We start from the raw sequence: 20,301 nt of genomic DNA, 5'->3' as shown, positions 1-20,301 counted from the left end.
AAGATGAAAGCCGGCAAGGCAGCAGGTTTGGATGGTATTGCAGTGGAATTTATTAAAAAAGGGGGTGACTGTATTATTCACTGGTTGGTAAGGTTATTTAATGTATGTATGACTCATGGTGAGGTGCCTGAGGATTGGTGGAATGCGTGCATAGTGCCATTGTACAAAGGCAAAGGGGATAAGAGTGAATGCTCAAATTACAGAGGTATAAGTTTGTTGAGTATTCCTGGTAAATTATATGGGAGGATATTGATTGAGAGGGTGAAGGCATGTACAGAGCATCAGATTGGGGAAGAGCAGTGTGGTTTCAGAAGTGGTAGAGGATGTGTGGATCAGATGTTTGCTTTGAAGAATTTTTTTTTTTTTTTTTTTTTTATGCTTTGTCGCTGTCTCCCGCGTTTGCGAGGTAGCGCAAGGAAACAGACGAAAGAAATGGCCCAACCCCCCCCCCATACACATGTACATGCACACGTCCACACACGCAAATATACATACCTACACAGCTTTCCATGGTTTACCCCAGACGCTTCACATGCCCCGACTCAATCCACTGACAGCACGTCAGCCCCTGTATACCACATCGCTCCAATTCACTCTATTCCTTGCCCTCCTTTCACCCTCCTGCATGTTCAGGCCCCGATCACACAAAATCTTTTTCTCTCCATATTTCCACCTCCAATTTGGTCTCCCTCTTCTCCTCGTTCCCTCCACCTCCGACACATATATCCTCTTGGTCAATCTTTCCTCACTCATTCTCTCCATGTGCCCAAACCATTTCAAAACACCCTCTTCTGCTCTCTCAACCACGCTCCTTTTATTTCCACACATCTCTCTTACCCTTACGTTACTTACTCGATCAAACCACCTCACACCACACATTTTCCTCAAACATCTCATTTCCAGCACGTCCATCCTCCTGCGCACAACTCTATCCATAGCCCACGCCTCGCAACCATACAACATTGTTGGAACCACTATTCCTTCAAACATACCCATTTTTGCTTTCCGAGATAATGTTCTCGACTTCCACACATTTTTCAAGGCTCCCAAAATTTTCGCCCCCTCCCCAACCCTATGATCCACTTCCACTTCCATGGTTCCATCCGCTGCCAGATCTACTCCCAGATATCTAAAACACCTTACTTCCTCCAGTTTTGCTCCATTCAAACTTACCTCACAATTGACTTGACCCTCAACCCTACTGTACCTAATAACCTTGCTCTTATTCACATTTACTCTTAACTTTCTTCTTTCACACACTTTACCAAACTCAGTCACCAGCTTCTGCAGTTTCTCACATGAATCAGCCACCAGCGCTGTATCATCAGCGAACAACTGACTCACTTCCCAAGCTCTCTCATCCCCAACAGACTTCATACTTGCCCCTCTCTCCAAAACTCTTGCATTCACCTCCCTAACAACCCCATCCATAAACAAATTAAACATCCATGGAGACATCACACACCCCTGCCGCAAACCTACATTCACTGAGAACCAGTCACTTTCCTCTCTTCCTACACGTACACATGCCTTACATCCTCGATAAAAACTTTTCACTGCTTCTAACAACTTGCCTCCCACACCATATATTCTTAATACCTTCCACAGAGCATCTCTATCAACTCTATCATATGCCTTCTCCAGATCCATAAATGCTACATACAAATCCATTTGCTTTTCTAAGTATTTCTCACATACATTCTTCAAAGCAAACGCCTGATCCACACATCCTCTGCCACTTCTGAAACCACACTGCTCTTCCCCAATCTGATGCTTTGTACATGCCTTCACCCTCTCAATCAATACCTACCCATATAATTTCCCAGGAATACTCAACAAACTTATACCTCTGTAATTTGATCACTCACTTTCATCCCCTTTGCCTTTGTACAGTGGCACTATGCAAGCATTCCGCCAATCCTCAGGCACCTCACCATGAGTCATACATACATTGAATAATCTTCCCAACCAGTCAACAGTACAGTTACCCCCTTTTGTTATAAATTCCACTGGAGTACCATGCAAACCCGCGGCCTTGACGGCTTTCATCTTCCGCAAAGCTTTTACTACCTCTTCTGTGTTTATCAAATCATTGTTTGTAACCCTCTCACTTTGCTCAGTACCTCAACCAAAATACCCTATATCTGCCACTCTATCATCAAATACATTCAACAAACCTTCACAATACACAATACAATCAACCTCCCCATTAGCCCCCTTCACTGATGTTCCCATTTGTTCCCTTGTCTTACACACTTTATTTACCTCCTTCCAAAACATCTTTTTATTCTCCCTAAAATTTAATGATACTCTCTCACCCCAACTCTCATTTGCCCTCTTTTTCACCTCTTGCACCTTTCTCTTGACCTCCTGCGTATTTCTTTTATACATCTCCCAATCACTTGCATTATTTCCCCACAAAAATCATCCGAATGCCTCTCTCTTCTCTTTCACTAATAATCTTACTTCTTATCCCACCACTCACTTTCCTTTCTCATCTGCCTTCTTATCCCACCACTCACTACCCTTTCTAATCTGCCCACCTCCCACACTTCTCATGCCACAAGCATCTTTTGCACAACCTATCATTACTTCCCCAAATACATCCCATTCCTCCCCCACTCCCCTTACAACCTTTGTTCTCACCTTTTTCCATTCTGTACCGAATCTCTCCTGGTACCTTCTCACATAAGTCTCCTTCCTAAGCTCACTTTCTCTCACCACTCTCTTCACCCCAACATTTTCTCTTCTTTTCTGAAAGCCTCTATAAATCTTCACTTTTGCCTCCTCAAAATAATGATCAGACATCCCTCCAGTAGCACTTTTCTGCACATTAACATCCAAAAGTCTAAAGTATATCTCTTATAATTATTATTATTGTTATACTTATTTGCTGTCTCCTGCATCAGTGAGGTAGCGAAAGGAAACTGACAAGGAATGGCCCAACCCTCCTACATACACATGTATATACATAAATAACCATATATGCACACTTACATATGTATGCATTTCAACGTATTTATATATATACATTATTATACTTTGTCGCTGTCTCCCGCGTTTGCGAGGTAGCGCAAGGAAACAGACGAAAGAAATGGCCCAACCCCCCCCCCATACACATGTATATACATACATCCACACACACAAATATACATACCTACACAGCTTTCCATGGTTTACCCCAGACGCTTCACATGCCTTGATTCAATCCACTGACAGCACATCAACCCCGGTATACCACATCGCTCCAATTCACTCTATTCCTTGCCCTCCTTTCACCCTCCTGCATATTCAGGCCCCGATCACACAAAATCTTTTTCACTCCATCTTTCCACCTCCAATTTGTTCTCCCTCTTCTCCTCGTTCCCTCCACCTCCAACACATATATCCTCTTGGTCAATCTTTCCTCACTCATTCTCTCCATGTGCCCAAACCACTTCAAAACACCCTCTTCTGCTCTCTCAACCACGCTCTTTTTATTTCCACACATCTCTCTTACCCTTACGTTACTCACTCGATCAAACCACCTCACACCACACACTGTCCTCAAACATCTCATTTCCAGCACATCCATCCTCCTGCGCACAACTCTATCCATAGCCCACGCCTCACAACCATACAACATTGTTGGAACCACTATTCCTTCAAACATACCCATTTTTGCTTTCCGAGATAATGTTCTCGACTTCCACACATTCTTCAAGGCCCCCAGAATTTTCGCCCCCTCCCCCACCCTATGATCCACTTCCGCTTCCATGGTTCCATCCGCTGCCAGATCCACTCCCAGATATCTAAAACACTTCACTTCCTCCAGTTTTTCTCCATTCAAACTCACCTCCCAATTGACTTGACCCTCAACCCTACTGTACCTAATAACCTTGCTCTTATTCACATTTACTCTTAACTTTCTTCTTCCACACACTTTACCAAACTCAGTCACCAGCTTCTGCAGTTTCTCACATGAATCAGCCACCAGCGCTGTATCATCAGCGAACAACAACTGACTCACTTCCCAAGTTCTCTCATCCCCAACAGACTTCATACTTGCCCCTCTTTCCAAAACTCTTGCATTTACCTCCCTAACAACCCCATCCATAAACAAATTAAACAACCATGGAGACATCACACACCCCTGCCGCAAACCTACATTCACTGAGAACCAATCACTTTCCTCTCTTCCTACACGTACACATGCCTTACATCCTCGATAAAAACTTTTGACTGCTTCTAACAACTTTCCTCCCACACCATATATTCTTAATACCTTCCACAGAGCATCTCTATCATCTCTATCATATGCCTTCTCCAGATCCATAAATGCTACATACAAATCCATTTGCTTTTCTAAGTATTTCTCACATACATTCTTCAAAGCAAACACCTGATCCACACATCCTCTACCACTTCTGAAACCACACTGCTCTTCCCCAATCTGATGCTCTGTACATGCCTTCACCCTCTCAATCAACACCTTCCCATATAATTTACCAGGAATACTCTACAAACTTATACCTCTGTAATTTGAGCACTCACTCTTATCCCCTTTGCCTTTGTACAATGGCACTATGCACGCATTCCGCCAATCCTCAGGCACCTCACCATGAGTCATACATACATTAAATAACCTTACCAACCAGTCAACAATACAGTCACCCCCTTTTTTAATAAATTCCACTGCAATACCATCCAAACCTGCTGCCTTGCCGGCTTTCATCTTCCACAAAGCTTTCACTACTTCTTCTCTGTTTACCAAATCATTTTCCCTAACCCTCTCACTTTGCACACCACCTCGACCAAAACACCCTATATCTGCCACTCTATCATCAAACACATTCAACAAACCTTTAAAATACTCACTCCATCTCCTTCTCACATCACCACTACTTGTTATCACCTCCCCATTTGCGCCCTTCACTGAAGTTCCCATTTGCTCCCTTGTCCTACGCACTTTATTTACCTCCTTCCAGAACATCTTTTTATTCTCCCTAAAATTTAATGATACTCTCTCACCCCAACTCTCATTTGCCCTTTTTTTCTCCTCTTGCACCTTTCTCTTGACCTCCTGTCTCTTTCTTTTATACATCTCCCACTCAATTGCATTTTTTCCCTGCAAAAATCGTCCAAATGCCTCTCTCTTCTCTTTCACTAATACTCTTACTTCTTCATCCCACCACTCACTACCCTTTCTAATCAACCCACCTCCCACTCTTCTCATGCCACAAGCATCTTTTGCACAATCCATCACTGATTCCCTAAATACATCCCATTCCTCCCCCACTCCCCTTACTTCCATTGTTCTCACCTTTTTCCATATATATGTCTGTGTATGTATATATATACATACACAGACATATATATGTATACACATATACATATTCGTACTTGCTGCCTCCATCCATTCCTGTCGCCATCTCACCACTCATGATAACAGCATCACCCCCTTCAGCGAGGTAGTGCCAGAAAAAGACAAACCACAGCTCCATTTCCACATCCAGTCCCCACAGACCTTTCCAGTATTTATCCCAGACGCTTCACACGCCCTGTTTCAGTCTGTTGACAGCATGTCGACTCTAGTATACAACATTGTTCCAGTTCACTCTATTCCTTTCACCCTCGTGTATGTTCAGGCCCTGATCACTCAAAATCTTTTTCACTCCATCCTTCCACCTCCAATATGGTCTCCCACTTTTCCTTGATCCCTCCACTTCTGACACTTATCCTCTGTCAACCTTTCCTTACTCATTCTCTCCATTCGTTCAAACCACTTCAACACAGCCTTTTCTGCTCTCTCAACCTCACTCTTTTTATTTCCACACATCTCTCTTATCCTTTCATTACTTAGTCAAACCACCTCACACCACGTGTTGTCCTCAAACATTTCATTTCTAACACATCCACTCTCATCTACTTAACCCTATCTATCGCCCATGCCTTGCAACCAAATAACATTGTTGGAACCACCACTCTCTTAGACATACCCATTATTGCTCTCCAAGATAGCGTTCTCGCCTTCCACACATTCTTCAACGCTCCCAGAACCTTTGTCCCCTCCCCCATCTGGTGATTCATTTCTGCTTCCATGGTTCTATCTGCTGGTAAATCCACTCCCAGATACTTAATACACTTACTTCCTCATTTTTCCCCATTCAATCTTACCTCACAATTAACTTGTCCCTCAACCCTACTGAACCTAATAATGCTGCTTTTATTGACATTTACTCACATCTTTCTTCTTTCACACACTTTACCAAACTCAGTCACCAACATCTGCAGTTTCTCACCTAAATCAGCCACCAGGGCTGTATCATCAGCAAACAGCAACTGACTTACTTCTCAAGCCCTCTCATCTAGAACAGCCATTTGCATTACTTCCCTGCAGAATCCTTCCAAATGCCTCTAACTTCTCTTTTACCAACAATCTTCCTTCTTCATCCCACCATTCACTATCCTTTCTAATCTGCCTACCTCCCACCTTTTTCATGCCACATGCATCTTTTGCACAAGCCATCACTGCTTCCTTAAATGCATCCCATTCCTCCCCCACTCACCTTACATCATTTGCTCTCACCTTTTGCCATTCTGCAGTCAATCTTTCCTGGTACCTCCTCACACGTGTCCTTTCCAAGCTCCTATACTCTCATCACTCTCTTCTCTCTAATATTATCTCTCTTTTTTCCGACAATCTCTACAAAACTTCACCTTCGCCTCCACAAGATTGTGACCAGACATCCTTCTAGTTGCCCCTTTCAGCACATTAACATCCAAAAGTCTCTCTTTTACATGCCTATCAATTAACACTTAATCCAGTAATGCCTTCAGGCCATCTCTCCTACTTGCATACATATTCCTTTGTATATCTCTCTTTTTAAACCAGGTGTTCCCAATCACCATTCCTTTTTCAGCTCACAAATTCCCAAGCTCTTCACCATTTCCATTTACAACACCGAACACTGCATGTGCATCAATTATACCCTCAAATGCATTCAAATCACTCATCACTATAACCCAGTTTCTTGCATCAAAGCTGCTAACACTCACTCAGCTGCTTCCAAAATACTTGCCTGTCATGATCTTTCTTCTCATGACCAGGTGCATAGGCACCAATTTATTATTACTATTATTATTGTTATCATTATTATTATTATTATTATTATTATTATTATTATTATTATTATTATTATCTTTTTTTTTTTTTTTTTTGCTTTGTCGCTGTCTCCCGCGTTTGCGAGGTAGCGCAAGGAAACAGACGAAAGAAATGGCCTAACCCACCCCCATACACATGTATATACATACGTCCACACACGCAAATATACATACCTACACAGCTTTCCATGGTTTACCCCAGACGCTTCACATGCCTTGATTCAATCCACTGACAGCACGTCAACCCCAGTATACCACATCGCTCCAATTCACTCTATTCCTTGCCCTCCTTTCACCCTCCTGCATGTTCAGGCCCTGATCACACAAAATCTTTTTCACTCCATCTTTCCACCTCCAATTTGGTCTCCCTCTTCGCCTCGTTCCCTCCACCTCCGACACATATATTCTCTTGGTCAATCTTTCCTCACTCATTCTCTCCATGTGCCCGAACCATTTCAAAACACCCGCTTCTGCTCTCTCAACCACGCTCTTTTTATTTCCTCACATCTCTCTTACCCTTACATTACTTACTCGATCAAACCACCTCACACCACACATTGTCCTCAAACATCTCATTTCCAGCACATCCATCCTCCTGCGCACAACTCTATCCATAGCCCACGCCTCACAACCATACAACATTGTTGGAACCACTATTCCTTCAAACATACCCATTTTTGCTTTCCGAGATAATGTTCTCGACTTCCACACATTCTTCAAGGCTCCCAGAATTTTCGCCCCCTCCCCCACCCTATGATCCACTTCAGCTTCCATGGTTCCATCCCCTGCCAGATCCACTCCCAGATATCTAAAACACTTCACTTCCTCCAGTTTTTCTCCATTCAAACTCACCTCCCAATTGACTTGACCCTCAACCCTACTGTACCTAATAACCTTGCTCTTATTCACATTTACTCTTAACTTTCTTCTTTCACACACTTTACCAAACTCAGTCACCAGCTTCTTCAGTTTCTCACATGAATCAGCCACCAGCGCTGTATCATCAGCGAACAACAACTGACTCACTTCCCAAGCTCTCTCATCCCCAACAGACTTCATACTTGCCCCTCTTTCCAAAACTCTTGCATTCACCTCCCTAACAACCCCATCCATAAACAAATTAAACAACCATGGAGACATCACACACCCCTGCCGCAAACCTACATTCACTGAGAACCAATCACTTTCCTCTCTTCCTACACGTACACATGCCTTACATCCTCGATAAAAACTTTTCACTGCTTCTAACAACTTGCCTCCCACACCATATATTCTTAATACCTTCCACAGAGCATCTCTATCAACTCTATCATATGCCTTCTCCAGATCCATAAATGCTACATACAAATCCATTTGCTTTTCTAAGTATTTCTCACATACATTCTTCAAAGCAAACACCTGATCCACACATCCTCTACCACTTCTGAAACCACACTGCTCTTCCCCAATCTGATGCTCTGTACATGCCTTCACCCTCTCAATCAATATCCTCCCATATAATTTACCAGGAATACTCAACAAACTTATACCTCTGTAATTTGAGCACTCACTCTTATCCCCTTTGCCTTTGTACAATGGCACTATGCACGCATTCTGCCAATCCTCAGGCACCTCACCATGAGTCATACATACATTAAATAACCTTACCAACCAGTCAACAATACAGTCACCCCCTTTTTTAATAAATTCCACTGCAATACCATCCAAACCTGCTGCCTTGCCGGCTTTCATCTTCCGCAAAGCTTTTACTACCTCTTCTCTGTTTACCAAATCATTTTCCCTAACCCTCTCACTTTGCACACCACCTCGACCAAAACACCCTATATCTACCACTCTATCATCAAACACATTCAAGAAACCTTCAAAATACTCACTCCATCTCCTTCTCACATCACCACTACTATTTATCACCTCCCCATTTGCGCCCTTCACAGAAGTTCCCATTTGCTCCCTTGTCTTATGCACTTTATTTACCTCCTTCCAGAACATCTTTTTATTCTCCCTAAAATTTAATGATACTCTCTCACCCCAACTCTCATTTGCCCTCTTTTTCACCTCTTGCACCTTTCTCTTGACCTCCTGTCTCTTTCTTTTATACATCTCCCACTCAATTGCATTTTTTCCCTGCAAAAATCGTCCAAATGCCTCTCTCTTCTCTTTCACTAATACTCTTACTTCTTCATCCCACCACTCACTACCCTTTCTAATCAACCCACCTCCCACTCTTCTCATGCCACAAGCATCTTTTGCGCAATCCATCACTGATTCCCTAAATACATCCCATTCCTCCCCCACTCCCCTTACTTCCATTGTTCTCACCTTTTTCCATTCTGTACTCAGTCTCTCCTGGTACTTCCTCACACAAGTCTCCTTCCCAAGCTCACTTACTCTCACCACCCTCTTCACCCCAACATTCACTCTTCTTTTCTGAAAACCCATACAAATCTTCACCTTAGCCTCCACAAGATAATGATCAGACATCCCTCCATTTGCACCTCTCACCACATTAACATTATTATTATTATTATTATTATTATTATTATTATTATTATTATTATTATTATTATTATTGTACTTGATCTTTGTGTATGTTTGATCTAGTATTTGCTGATAGCCACAAGAAAAATGAAATGCGATAAGTTCCCAAGTGCTCTTTCATGTAATGATTTCATCATTAGGGGAGAACAAGAATGAGATAGAAGACTTAAAACAGTCTTCTTTGTACACATATTAACTGTTCTAAGTCTTCTATCTCATTCTTATATCTCCTCAAACAACATAATCATTACATGAAAATGTACTTAGGAACTAATTGTGTTTCATTTTCCACATGATTATCAGCAAATACATGTATGCATATTTGATATAACTTATTGTGAAGATCTAATTAACTGTAATTTTCTACCTGATTTTAGGAGAGAGATTTAGAAGAACAGCGATCTGAGAATCTCAAAGTTCAGATTGGAATACATGAAGCTAATGTATTAAGAAAAGAAAATGATTCGCTGCGGCGTTATATACTGGGACTTCAAGGGGAGCTCTGTGGAGCCACACTTGCTGCCAAATACTTGGATAAAGAATTAGCAGGAAGGTAAGTTCTTTGGTAACTGAATCTTTGTTACCCTATAACAAACAGGTATGAAAGAAAGATAGCATGGTAATTAATCTGTAGAAATACTGATTAATTACTATGTTATCGTTTTTCATACCTGTTTGCTTTTTCCTGCATCAGCAAGATAGCACTAGGAACAGACAAAGAAAAGGCCTCACACATTCATGTGCACACACACACACACACACACACACACACACACACACACACACACACACACACACACACACACATATGTAGCACTGTGCTACACAACTGAAATAGTGGCTCATCCAGAACAGAATAAAAGCATCACAGAAATCTTCAATCATTCTTTTCACTCCCAGAATAAGCTCACAACCTCCAGTCATCTTGAATGGACCATCACTCCCTCTGAACAAAACATCAACCACTCTAGGCATCATGTATGACACACACATGACATTCACTCCCCATTCCTCCATGACTCTCTCTTCACATACCACCCTAACCCAAACACCATAAATCTATCACTCTATCATCAAACACATTCAACAGTCTTTCAAAATATGCAGTCCATCTCCTCAGTTTATCAATACATGTTATCACTCCCCCTTTTGGCCCCATCACTGATGTTCCTTTTATTTTAATCTTTTTCCAAAACATCTTATTTTCCCTAAAATTTACTGATACTTGCTTACCCTAGCACTCCTTTAACCTTTTTAAATCTGTCACTCTATCATCAAACACATTCAACAATCTTTCAAAATATGCAGTCCATATCTAAGTTTATTACTATCTGTTATCACTTTCCCTTTTGGCCCTGTAACTGAAAAAGGACTGGTGATTTGGAATACCTGATTTATAAAAGAGAGATATACATTAGTGTGTGTATGTAAGTAGGAGAGATGACCAGAGAGCATTATCGGATTGTTTGTTGATTGATAGGTGTGTGAAAGAGAGACTTTTGGATGTTATTGTGCTGAGAGGGGCAACTGGAGGGATGTCTGATCATTATCTTGTGGAGGCGAAGATTTGTAGAGGTTTTCGGAAAAGAAGAGAGAATGTTGGGGCGAAGACAGTGGTGAGAGTAAGTGAGCTTGGAAAGGAGGCGTGTGTGAGGAAGTACCAGGAGATATTGAGTGCAGAACAGCAGAAGGTGAGAGCAAATAACGCAAGGGGAGTGAGGGAGGAATGGGATGTATTTAGAGAAACAGTGATGCTTGCACAAAAGACGCTTTTGGGATGAGAAAGGTGAGAGTTGGGCAGATTAGAAAGGGTAGTGAATGGTGGGATGAAGAAGTAAGATCGTTAGTGAAAGAGAAGAGAGAGGCATTTTGACAATATTTCAGGGAAGTAGTGCAAATGACTGGGAGATGTGTAAAAGAAAGCAGCAGATCAAGAGAAAGGTGCAAGAGATGAAAAAGAGAACAAATGAGAGTTAGGGTGAGAGAGTATCATTAAATTATATCGAGAATAAAGAATGTTTTAGAAGGAGGTACATAAAGTGCATAAGACGAGAAGAAATTGGAACATCGGTGAAGGGGGCAAATGGGGAGGTAATAACAACTGTTGATGAAGTGAGAAGGATATGAAGTGAATATTTTGAAGGTTTGTTGAATTTGTTTGATGATAGAGATGCAGATATAGCATGTTTTGGTCGGGGTGGTGTGGGAAGTGAGAGGGTCAGGGAGAAGGGTTTGGTGAACAGAAAAGAGGTAGTGAAAGCTCTGCGGAAGATGAAAGGTGGCAAGATGGCAGGTTTGGATGGTATTGCAGTGGAATTTATAAAAAAAAGGGGAATGACTGTGTTGTTGACTGGTTGGTAAGGTATTCAATGTATGTATGGATCTTGGTGAAGTGTCTGAGGATTGGTGGAATGCATGCAAAGTCTCATTGTACAAAGGCAAAGGAGATAAAGGTGAGTGTTCAAATTACAGAGGCATAAGTTTGTTGAGTATTCCTGGGGAATTATTTATTTATTTATTTATTTATTCATTCATTTATTATACTTTCTGTCTTGCATTAGTGAGGTAGCGCAAGGAAACAGACGAAAGAATGGCCCACCCCACCCACATACACATGTATATCCATAAACGCCCACACACGCACATATATATATACCTATACATTTTAACATGCATACTTCCTTCATCCATTCCTGCTGCCACCCTGCCACACAGGAAATGGCACCCCCTCCTCCCACATGCATGTGAGGTAGCACTAGGAAAAGACAACAAAGGCCACATCCGTTTACACTCATTCTCTAGCTGTCATGTGTAATCCATCGAAACACAGCTCCCTCTCCTTATCCAGGCCCCACAAAACTTTCCATGGTTTATCCCAGATGCTTCATATGGCCTGGTCTAATCCATTGGCAGCGTGTCCACCCCGGTATACCACATCGTTCCAATTCACTCTATTCCTTGCACGCCTTTCACCCTCCTGTATGTTCAGGCCTCGATCGCTCAAAATCTTTTTCACTCCATCCTTCCACCTCCAATTTGGTTTCCCACTTCTCTTCCTTTCCTCCACCTCTGACACATATATCCTCTTTGTCAGTCTTTCCTCACTCATTCTCTCCATGTGACCAAATCATTTCAATACACCCTCTTCTGCTATCTCAACCACACTATTTTTATTACCACACATCTCTCTTCCCCTTTCAGTACTTACTCGATCAAACCACCTAACACCACATACTGTCCTCAAACATCTCATTTCCAACACATCCACTCTCCACTGCATAACCCTATTTATAGCCCATGCCTCACAACCATATAACTTTGTTGGAACCCAATATTCCTTCAAACATACCCATTTTTGCTCTCCGAGATAACGTTCTCACCTTCCACACATTCTTCAGTGCTCCTAGAACCTTTGCTTCCTCCCCCATCATGTGACTCACTTCCGCTTCCATGGTTCCATCCACTGTCAAATCCACTCCCAGATATCTAAAACACTTCACTTCCTCCAGTTTCTCTCCATTCAAACTTACCTCCCAACTGACTTGTCCCTTAATCCTACTGCACCTAATAACCTTGCTCTTATTCATATTTACTTCTTACATTTTCTTCTTTCACACACTTTACCAAACTCAGTCACCAACCTCTGAAGTTTCTCACCTCTGAAGTTTCTCATCAGCCACCAGTGCTGTATCATCAGCAAACGACAACTGACTCACTTTCCAATCCCTCTCATCTAGAACAGACTGCATACTTGCCCCTCTCTCCAACACTCTTGCATTTACCTCCCTAACCACCCCATCCATAAACAATTTAAACAACCATGGAGACATCACGCACCCCTGCTGCAAATTACCATTCACTGGGAACCAGTCCCTTTCCTCTCTTCCTACTCGTACACATGCCTTACATCCTTGGTAAAAGCTTTTCACTGCTTCTAGCAACTTACCTCCCACACCATATACTCTTCAAACTTTCCACAAGGTATCTCCATCAACCCCATTATGTCCCTTCTCCGGATCCATAAATGGTATATACAAATCCATCTGTTTTTTAAGTATTTCTTACATATATGCTTCAAAGCAAAAACTGATCCACACATCCTCTACCACTTCTAAAAACACACTGCTCCTCTCCAATCTCATGTTCTGCACATGCCTTCACCCTCTCAATCAATACTCTCCCATATAATTTTGCAGGAGTACTCAACAAACTTATGCCTCTGTAATTTGAACACTCAACTTTATCCCCTTTACCTTTGTACAGCAACACTATGCATGCATTCCATCAATCCTCTGGCACTTCACCATGATCAATACATACATTGATTATCCTTACCAACCAATCAACAACACAGTCATCCCCTTTTTTTAATAGATTCCACTGCAATACTATCCAAACCCGCCACCTTGCTAGCTTTTATCTTCTGCAAAGCTTTCACAACCTCTTCTGTGTTTACCAAACCATTCTCCCTGACCTCACTTTGCACACCACCCCGACCAAAACACCCTATATCTGCCACTCTGTTATCAAACACATTCAACAAACCTTCAAAATACCAACTTCATCTCCTTTTCACTTCATCACTACTTGTTATCTCCTCCCCATTTGCCCCCTTCCGATGTTTTAATTTGTTCCCACGTCTTATGCACTCCATTTATCTCTTTCTAAAACATCTTTTTATTCTCCCTAGAATTTAATGATACTCTCTCACCCGACCCTCATTTGCCCTATTTTTCAACTCTTGTACCATTCTCTTGACCTCCTGCTGCTTTCTTTTATACATCTCCCAGTCATTTCCACTACTTCCCTGCAAAAACCGTCCAAACGCCTCTCTCTTCTCTCACAAATAATCATACTTCATCCCATCACTCACTACCCTTTCTATTCTGCCCACCTCTCACCTTTCTCATGCTACATGCATGTTTTGTGCAAGCCTAGATGCTTCCCTAAATACACCCCATTCTTCCACCATTCCCCTTATGTCATTTGCTCTCTCCTTTTTCCATTCTGCACTTAATCTCTCCTGGTACTTCCTCACGCAAGTCTCCTTTACAAGCTCATTTACTCTCACCACTCCCTTCTTCCCAACAATCTCTCTTCTTTTCTGAAAACCTCTACAAATCTTCACCTTCACCTCCACAAGATAGTGATCAGATATCCCTTCAGCTGCCCCTGTCAGCACATTAATATCCAAAAGTCTTTTTTTTACTTGCTCATACATGCACATGTACTTATGCTTTGTATTTTTATACTTAACTCCCGTCTCCCACATTAGCAAGGTAGCACAAGGAAACAGATGAAGTATGGCCCAACCCAACCACAAACACATGTATATACATAAATGCCCACACATGCACATATACATACATAGACATTTTACCATATACAAACATATACCTACGCATATATACATATAAACATGTGTACAAATTCATGTGAAGGCATGTACAGAGTATCAGATTGGGGAAGAGCAGTGTGGTTTCAGAAGTGGTAGAGGATGTGTGGATCAGGTGTTTGCTTTGAAGAATTATTTATTCATTTTATTTATTTTGCTTGTCGCTGTCTCCCGCGTTAGCGAGGTAGCGCAAGGAAACAGACGAAAGAAATGGCCCAACCCACCCACATACACATGTATATACATACACGTCCACACACGCAAATATACATAATTATACATCTCAATGTACACATATATATACATTCACAGACATATACATATATACACATGTTCATAATTCATACTGTCTGCCTTTATTTATTCCCATCGCCACCTTGCCACATGGAATAACAACCCCCTCCCCCCTCATGTGTGCGGGGTAGTGCTAGGAAAAGACAACAAAGGCCCCATTTGTTCTCACTCAGTCTCTAGCTGTCATGTAATAATGCACCGAAACCAGAGTTCCCTTTCCACATCCAGGCCCCACAGAACTTTCCATGGTTTACCCCAGACGCCTCACATGCCCTGGTTCAATCCATTGACAGCACATTGATCCCGGTATACCACATCATTCCAATTCACTCTATTCCTTGCACGCCTTTCACCCTCCTGCATGTTCAGGCCCCGATCACTCAAAATCTTTTTCACTCCATCTCTCCACCTCCAGTTTGGTCTCCCACTTCTCCTTGTTCCCTCCACCCCTGACACATTTATCCTCTTGGTCAATCTTTCCTCACTCATTCTCTCCATGTGACCAAACCATTTCAAAACACCCTCTTCTGCTCTCTCAACCATACTCTTTTTATTTCCGCACATCTCTCTCACCCTTACATTACTTACTCGATCGAACCACCTCATACCACATATTGTCCTCAACAATTCTCATTTCCAGCATATCCACCCTCCTGCGCACAACTCTATCCATAGCCCACGCCTCGCAACCATACAACATTGTTGGAACCACTATTCCTTCAAACATACCCATTTTTGCTTTCCGAGATAATGTTCTCGACTTCCAAACATTCTTCAAGGCTCCCAAAATTTTCGCCCCCTCCCCCACTGTATGATTCACTTCTACTTCCATGGTTCCATCGGCTGCCAGATCCACTACCAGATATCTAAAACACTTTACTTCCTCCAGTTTTTCTTCATTCAAACTTATCTCCCAATTGACTTGACCCTCAACCCTACTGTACCTAATAACTTTGCTCTTGTTTACATTTACTCTTAACTTTCTTCTTTCACACACTTTACCAAACTCAGTCACCAGCTTCTGCAGTTTCTCACATGAATCAGCCACCAGCGCTGTATCATCACCGAACAACAACTGACTCACTTCCCAAGCTCTCTCATCCACAACAGACTGCATACTTGCCCCTCTTTCCAAAACTCTTGCATTCACCTCCTTAACAACCCCATCCATAAACAAATTAAACAACCATGGAGACATCACACACCCCTGCCGCAAACCTACATTCACTGAGAACCAATCACTTTCCTCTCTTCCTACATGTACACATGCCTTACATCCTTGATAAAAACTTTTCACTGCTTCTAACAACTTGCCTCCCACACCATATATTCTTAATACCTTCCACAGAGCATCTCTATCAACTCTATCATATGCCTTCTCCAGATTCATAATTTTTTTTTTTTTTTTTTTTTTTTTTTTTTTTTTTTTTTATACTTTGTCGCTGTCTCCCGCGTTTGCGAGGTAGCGCAAGGAAACAGACGAAAGAAATGGCCCAAACCCCCCCCCCCATACACATGTCCATACGTCCACACACGCAAATATACATACCTACACAGCTTTCCATGGTTTACCCCAGACGCTTCACATGCCTTGATTCAATCCACTGACAGCACGTCAACCCCGGTATACCACATCGCTCCAATTCACTCTATTCCTTGCCCTCCTTTCACCCTCCTGCATGTTCAGGCCCCGATCACACAAAATCTTTTTCACTCCATCTTTCCACCTCCAATTTGGTCTCCCTCTTCTCCTCGTTCCCTCCACCTCTGACACATATATCCTCTTGGTCAATCTTTCCTCACTCATTCTCTCCATGTGCCCAAACCATTTCAAAACACCCTCTTCTGCTCTCTCAACCACGCTCTTTTTATTTCCACACATCTCTCTTACCCTTACGTTACTTACTTGATCAAACCACCTCACACCACACATTGTCCTCAAACATCTCATTTCCAGCACATCCATCCTCCTGCGCACATCTCTATCCATAGCCCACGCCTCGCAACCATACAACATTGTTGGAACCACTATTCCTTCAAACATACCCATTTTTGCTTTCCGAGATAATGTTCTCGACTTCCACACATTTTTCAAGGCTCCCAAAATTTTCGCCCCCTCCCCCACCCTATGATCCACTTCCGCTTCCATGGTTCCATCCGCTGACAGATCCACTCCCAGATATCTAAAACACTTCACTTCCTCCAGTTTTTCTCCATTCAAACTCACCTCCCAGTTGACTTGACCCTCACCCCTACTGTACCTAATAACCTTGCTCTTATTCACATTTACTCTTAACTTTCTTCTTCCACACACTTTACCAAACTCAGTCACCAGCTTCTGCAGTTTCTCACATGAATCAGCCACCAGCGCAGTATCATCAGCGAACAACAACTGACTCACTTCCCAAGCTCTCTCATCCCCAACAGACTTCATACTTGCCCCTCTTTCCAGGACTCTTGCATTTACCTCCCTAACAACCCCATCCATAAACAAATTAAACAACCATGGAGACATCACACACCCCTGCCGCAAACCTACATTCACTGAGAACCAATCACTTTCCTCTCTTCCTACACGTACACATGCCTTACATCCTCGATAAAAACTTTTCACTGCTTCTAACAACTTGCCTCCCACACCATATATTCTTAATACCTTCCACAGAGCATCTCTATCAACTCTATCATATGCTACATACAAATCCAATTGCTTTTCTAAGTATTTCTCACATACATTCTTCAAAGCAAACACCTGATCCACACATCCTCTGCCACTTCTGAAACCACACTGCTCTTCCCCAATCTGATGCTTTGTACATGCCTTCACCCTCTCAATCAATACCTACCCATATAATTTCCCAGGAATACTCAACAAACTTATACCTCTGTAATTTGAGCACTCACTCTTATCCCCTTCGCCTTTGTACAATGGCACTATGCAAGCATTCCACCAATCCTCAGGCACCTCACCATGAATCATACATACATTAAATGACCTTACCACCAGTCAATAATACAGTCACCCCCTTTTTTAATAAATTCCACTGCAGTACCATCCAGACCTGCTGCCTCGCCAGCTTTCATCTTCCGCAAAGCTTTTAGTACCTCTTCTCTGTTTACCAAATCATTTTCCCTAACCCTCTCACTTTGCACACCACCTCGACCAAAACACCCTATATCTGCCACTCTATCATCAAACACATTCAAGAAACCTTCAAAATACTCACTCCATCTCCTTCTCACATCACCACTACTTGTTATCACCTCCCCATTAGCCCCTTTCACTGAAGTTCCCATTTGCTCCCTTGTCTTACGCACTTTATTTACCTCCTTCCAAAACATCTTTTTATTCTCCTTAAAATTTAATGATACTCTTTCACCGCAACTCTCATTTGCCCTCTTTTTCACCTCTTGCACCTTTCTTTTGACCTCCTGCCTCTTTCTTTTATACATCTCCCTTTCATTTGCATTTTTTCCCTGCAAAAATCGTCCAAATGCCTCTCTCTTCTCTTTCACTAATAATCTTACTTCTTCATCCCACCACTCACTACCCTTTCTAATCAACCCACCTCCCATGCCACAAGCATCTTTTGTGCAAGCCATCACTGCTTCCCTAAATACATCCCATTCCTCCCCCACTCCCCTTACCTCCTTTGTTCTCACCTTTTTCCATTCTGTACTCAGTCTCTCCTGGTACTACCTCACATAAGTCTCCTTCCCAAGCTCACTTGCTCTCACCACTCTCTTTACCCCAACATTCTCTCTTCTTTTCTAAAAACCCCTACAAATCTTCACCTTTGCCTCCACAAGATAATGATCAGACATCCCTCCAGCTGCACCTCTCAGCACATTAACATCCAAAAGTCTCTGTTTCGCGCACCTATCAATTAACACGTAATCCAATAACGCTCTCTGGCCATCTCTCCTACTTACATATGTATACTTATGTATATCTCACTTTTTAAACCAGGTATTCCCAATCACCAGTCCTTTCTCAGCACACAAATCCACAAGCTCTTCACCATTTCCATTTACAACACTGAACACCCCATGTATACCAATTATTCCCTCAACTGCCACATTACTCACCTTTGCATTCAAATCACCCATCACTATAACCCGGTCTTGTGCATCAAAACCACTAACACTCATTCAGCTGCTCCCAAAACACTTGCCTCTCATGATCTTTCTTCTTATACCCAGGTGCATATGTGCCAATAATCACCCATCTCTCTCCATCAACTTTCAGTTTTACCCATATGAATCTAGAATTTACTTTCTTACACTCTATCACATACTCCCACAACTCCTGTTTCAGGAGTGGTGCTACTCCTTCCCTTGCTCTTGTCCTCTCACTAACCTCTGACTTTACTTCCAAGACATTCCGAAACCACTCTTCCCCTTTACCCTCGAGCTTCGTGTCACTCAGAGCCAAAACATCCAGGTTCCTTTCCTCAAACATACTACCTATCTCTCCTTTTTTCTCATCTTGGTTACATCCACACACATTTAGAGACCCAAATCTGAGCCTTCGAGGAGGATGAGCACTCCCCGCGTGACTCCTTCTTCTGTTTCCCCCTTTAAAAAGTTAGAATACAAGGAGGGGAGGATTTCTGGCCCCTCACTCCCATCCCCTTTAGTCGCCTTCTACGACGCGTGAGGAATGCGTGGGAAGTATTCTTTCTCCCCTGTCCCCTATGTGAGAAATACTTTCTCCCCTATCCCCTGTGTGAGAAATACTTAGAAAAATAGATGGATTTGTTTGTAGCATTTATGGATCTGGATAAGGCATATGCTAGAGATGTTCTATAGAAGGTATTATGATTATATGGTGTGGGAGGTAAGTTGCTAGAAGCAGTGAAAAGTTTTATCGAGGATGTAAAGCATGTGTACAAGTAGGAAGAGAGAAAAGCGATTGGTTCCCAGTGAAT

General features: G+C 42.3%; 1 protein-coding gene across 1 annotated transcript in view; it reads left to right on the top strand.

Annotated features, from left to right (window-relative positions):
• The window catches only part of LOC139750632 (Golgi-associated PDZ and coiled-coil motif-containing protein-like), a 544,937-nt gene that overhangs the window by 78,108 nt on the left and 446,528 nt on the right, over nucleotides 1–20,301 (top strand). Inside the window, exon 4 of the mRNA XM_071665307.1 lies at nucleotides 10,059–10,234. Within this exon, the coding sequence (XP_071521408.1) occupies nucleotides 10,059–10,234 (176 nt within the window). The remainder of the gene's footprint in view (nucleotides 1–10,058; nucleotides 10,235–20,301) is intronic.

The sequence above is a fragment of the Panulirus ornatus genome, chromosome 10 (assembly GCF_036320965.1).
Source record: "Panulirus ornatus isolate Po-2019 chromosome 10, ASM3632096v1, whole genome shotgun sequence".
Classification (NCBI taxonomy): Eukaryota; Metazoa; Arthropoda; class Malacostraca; order Decapoda; family Palinuridae; genus Panulirus; species Panulirus ornatus.
Note: the sequence above shows the minus strand (reverse complement) of the source record. Positions and strands in the feature narration are given on the sequence as shown.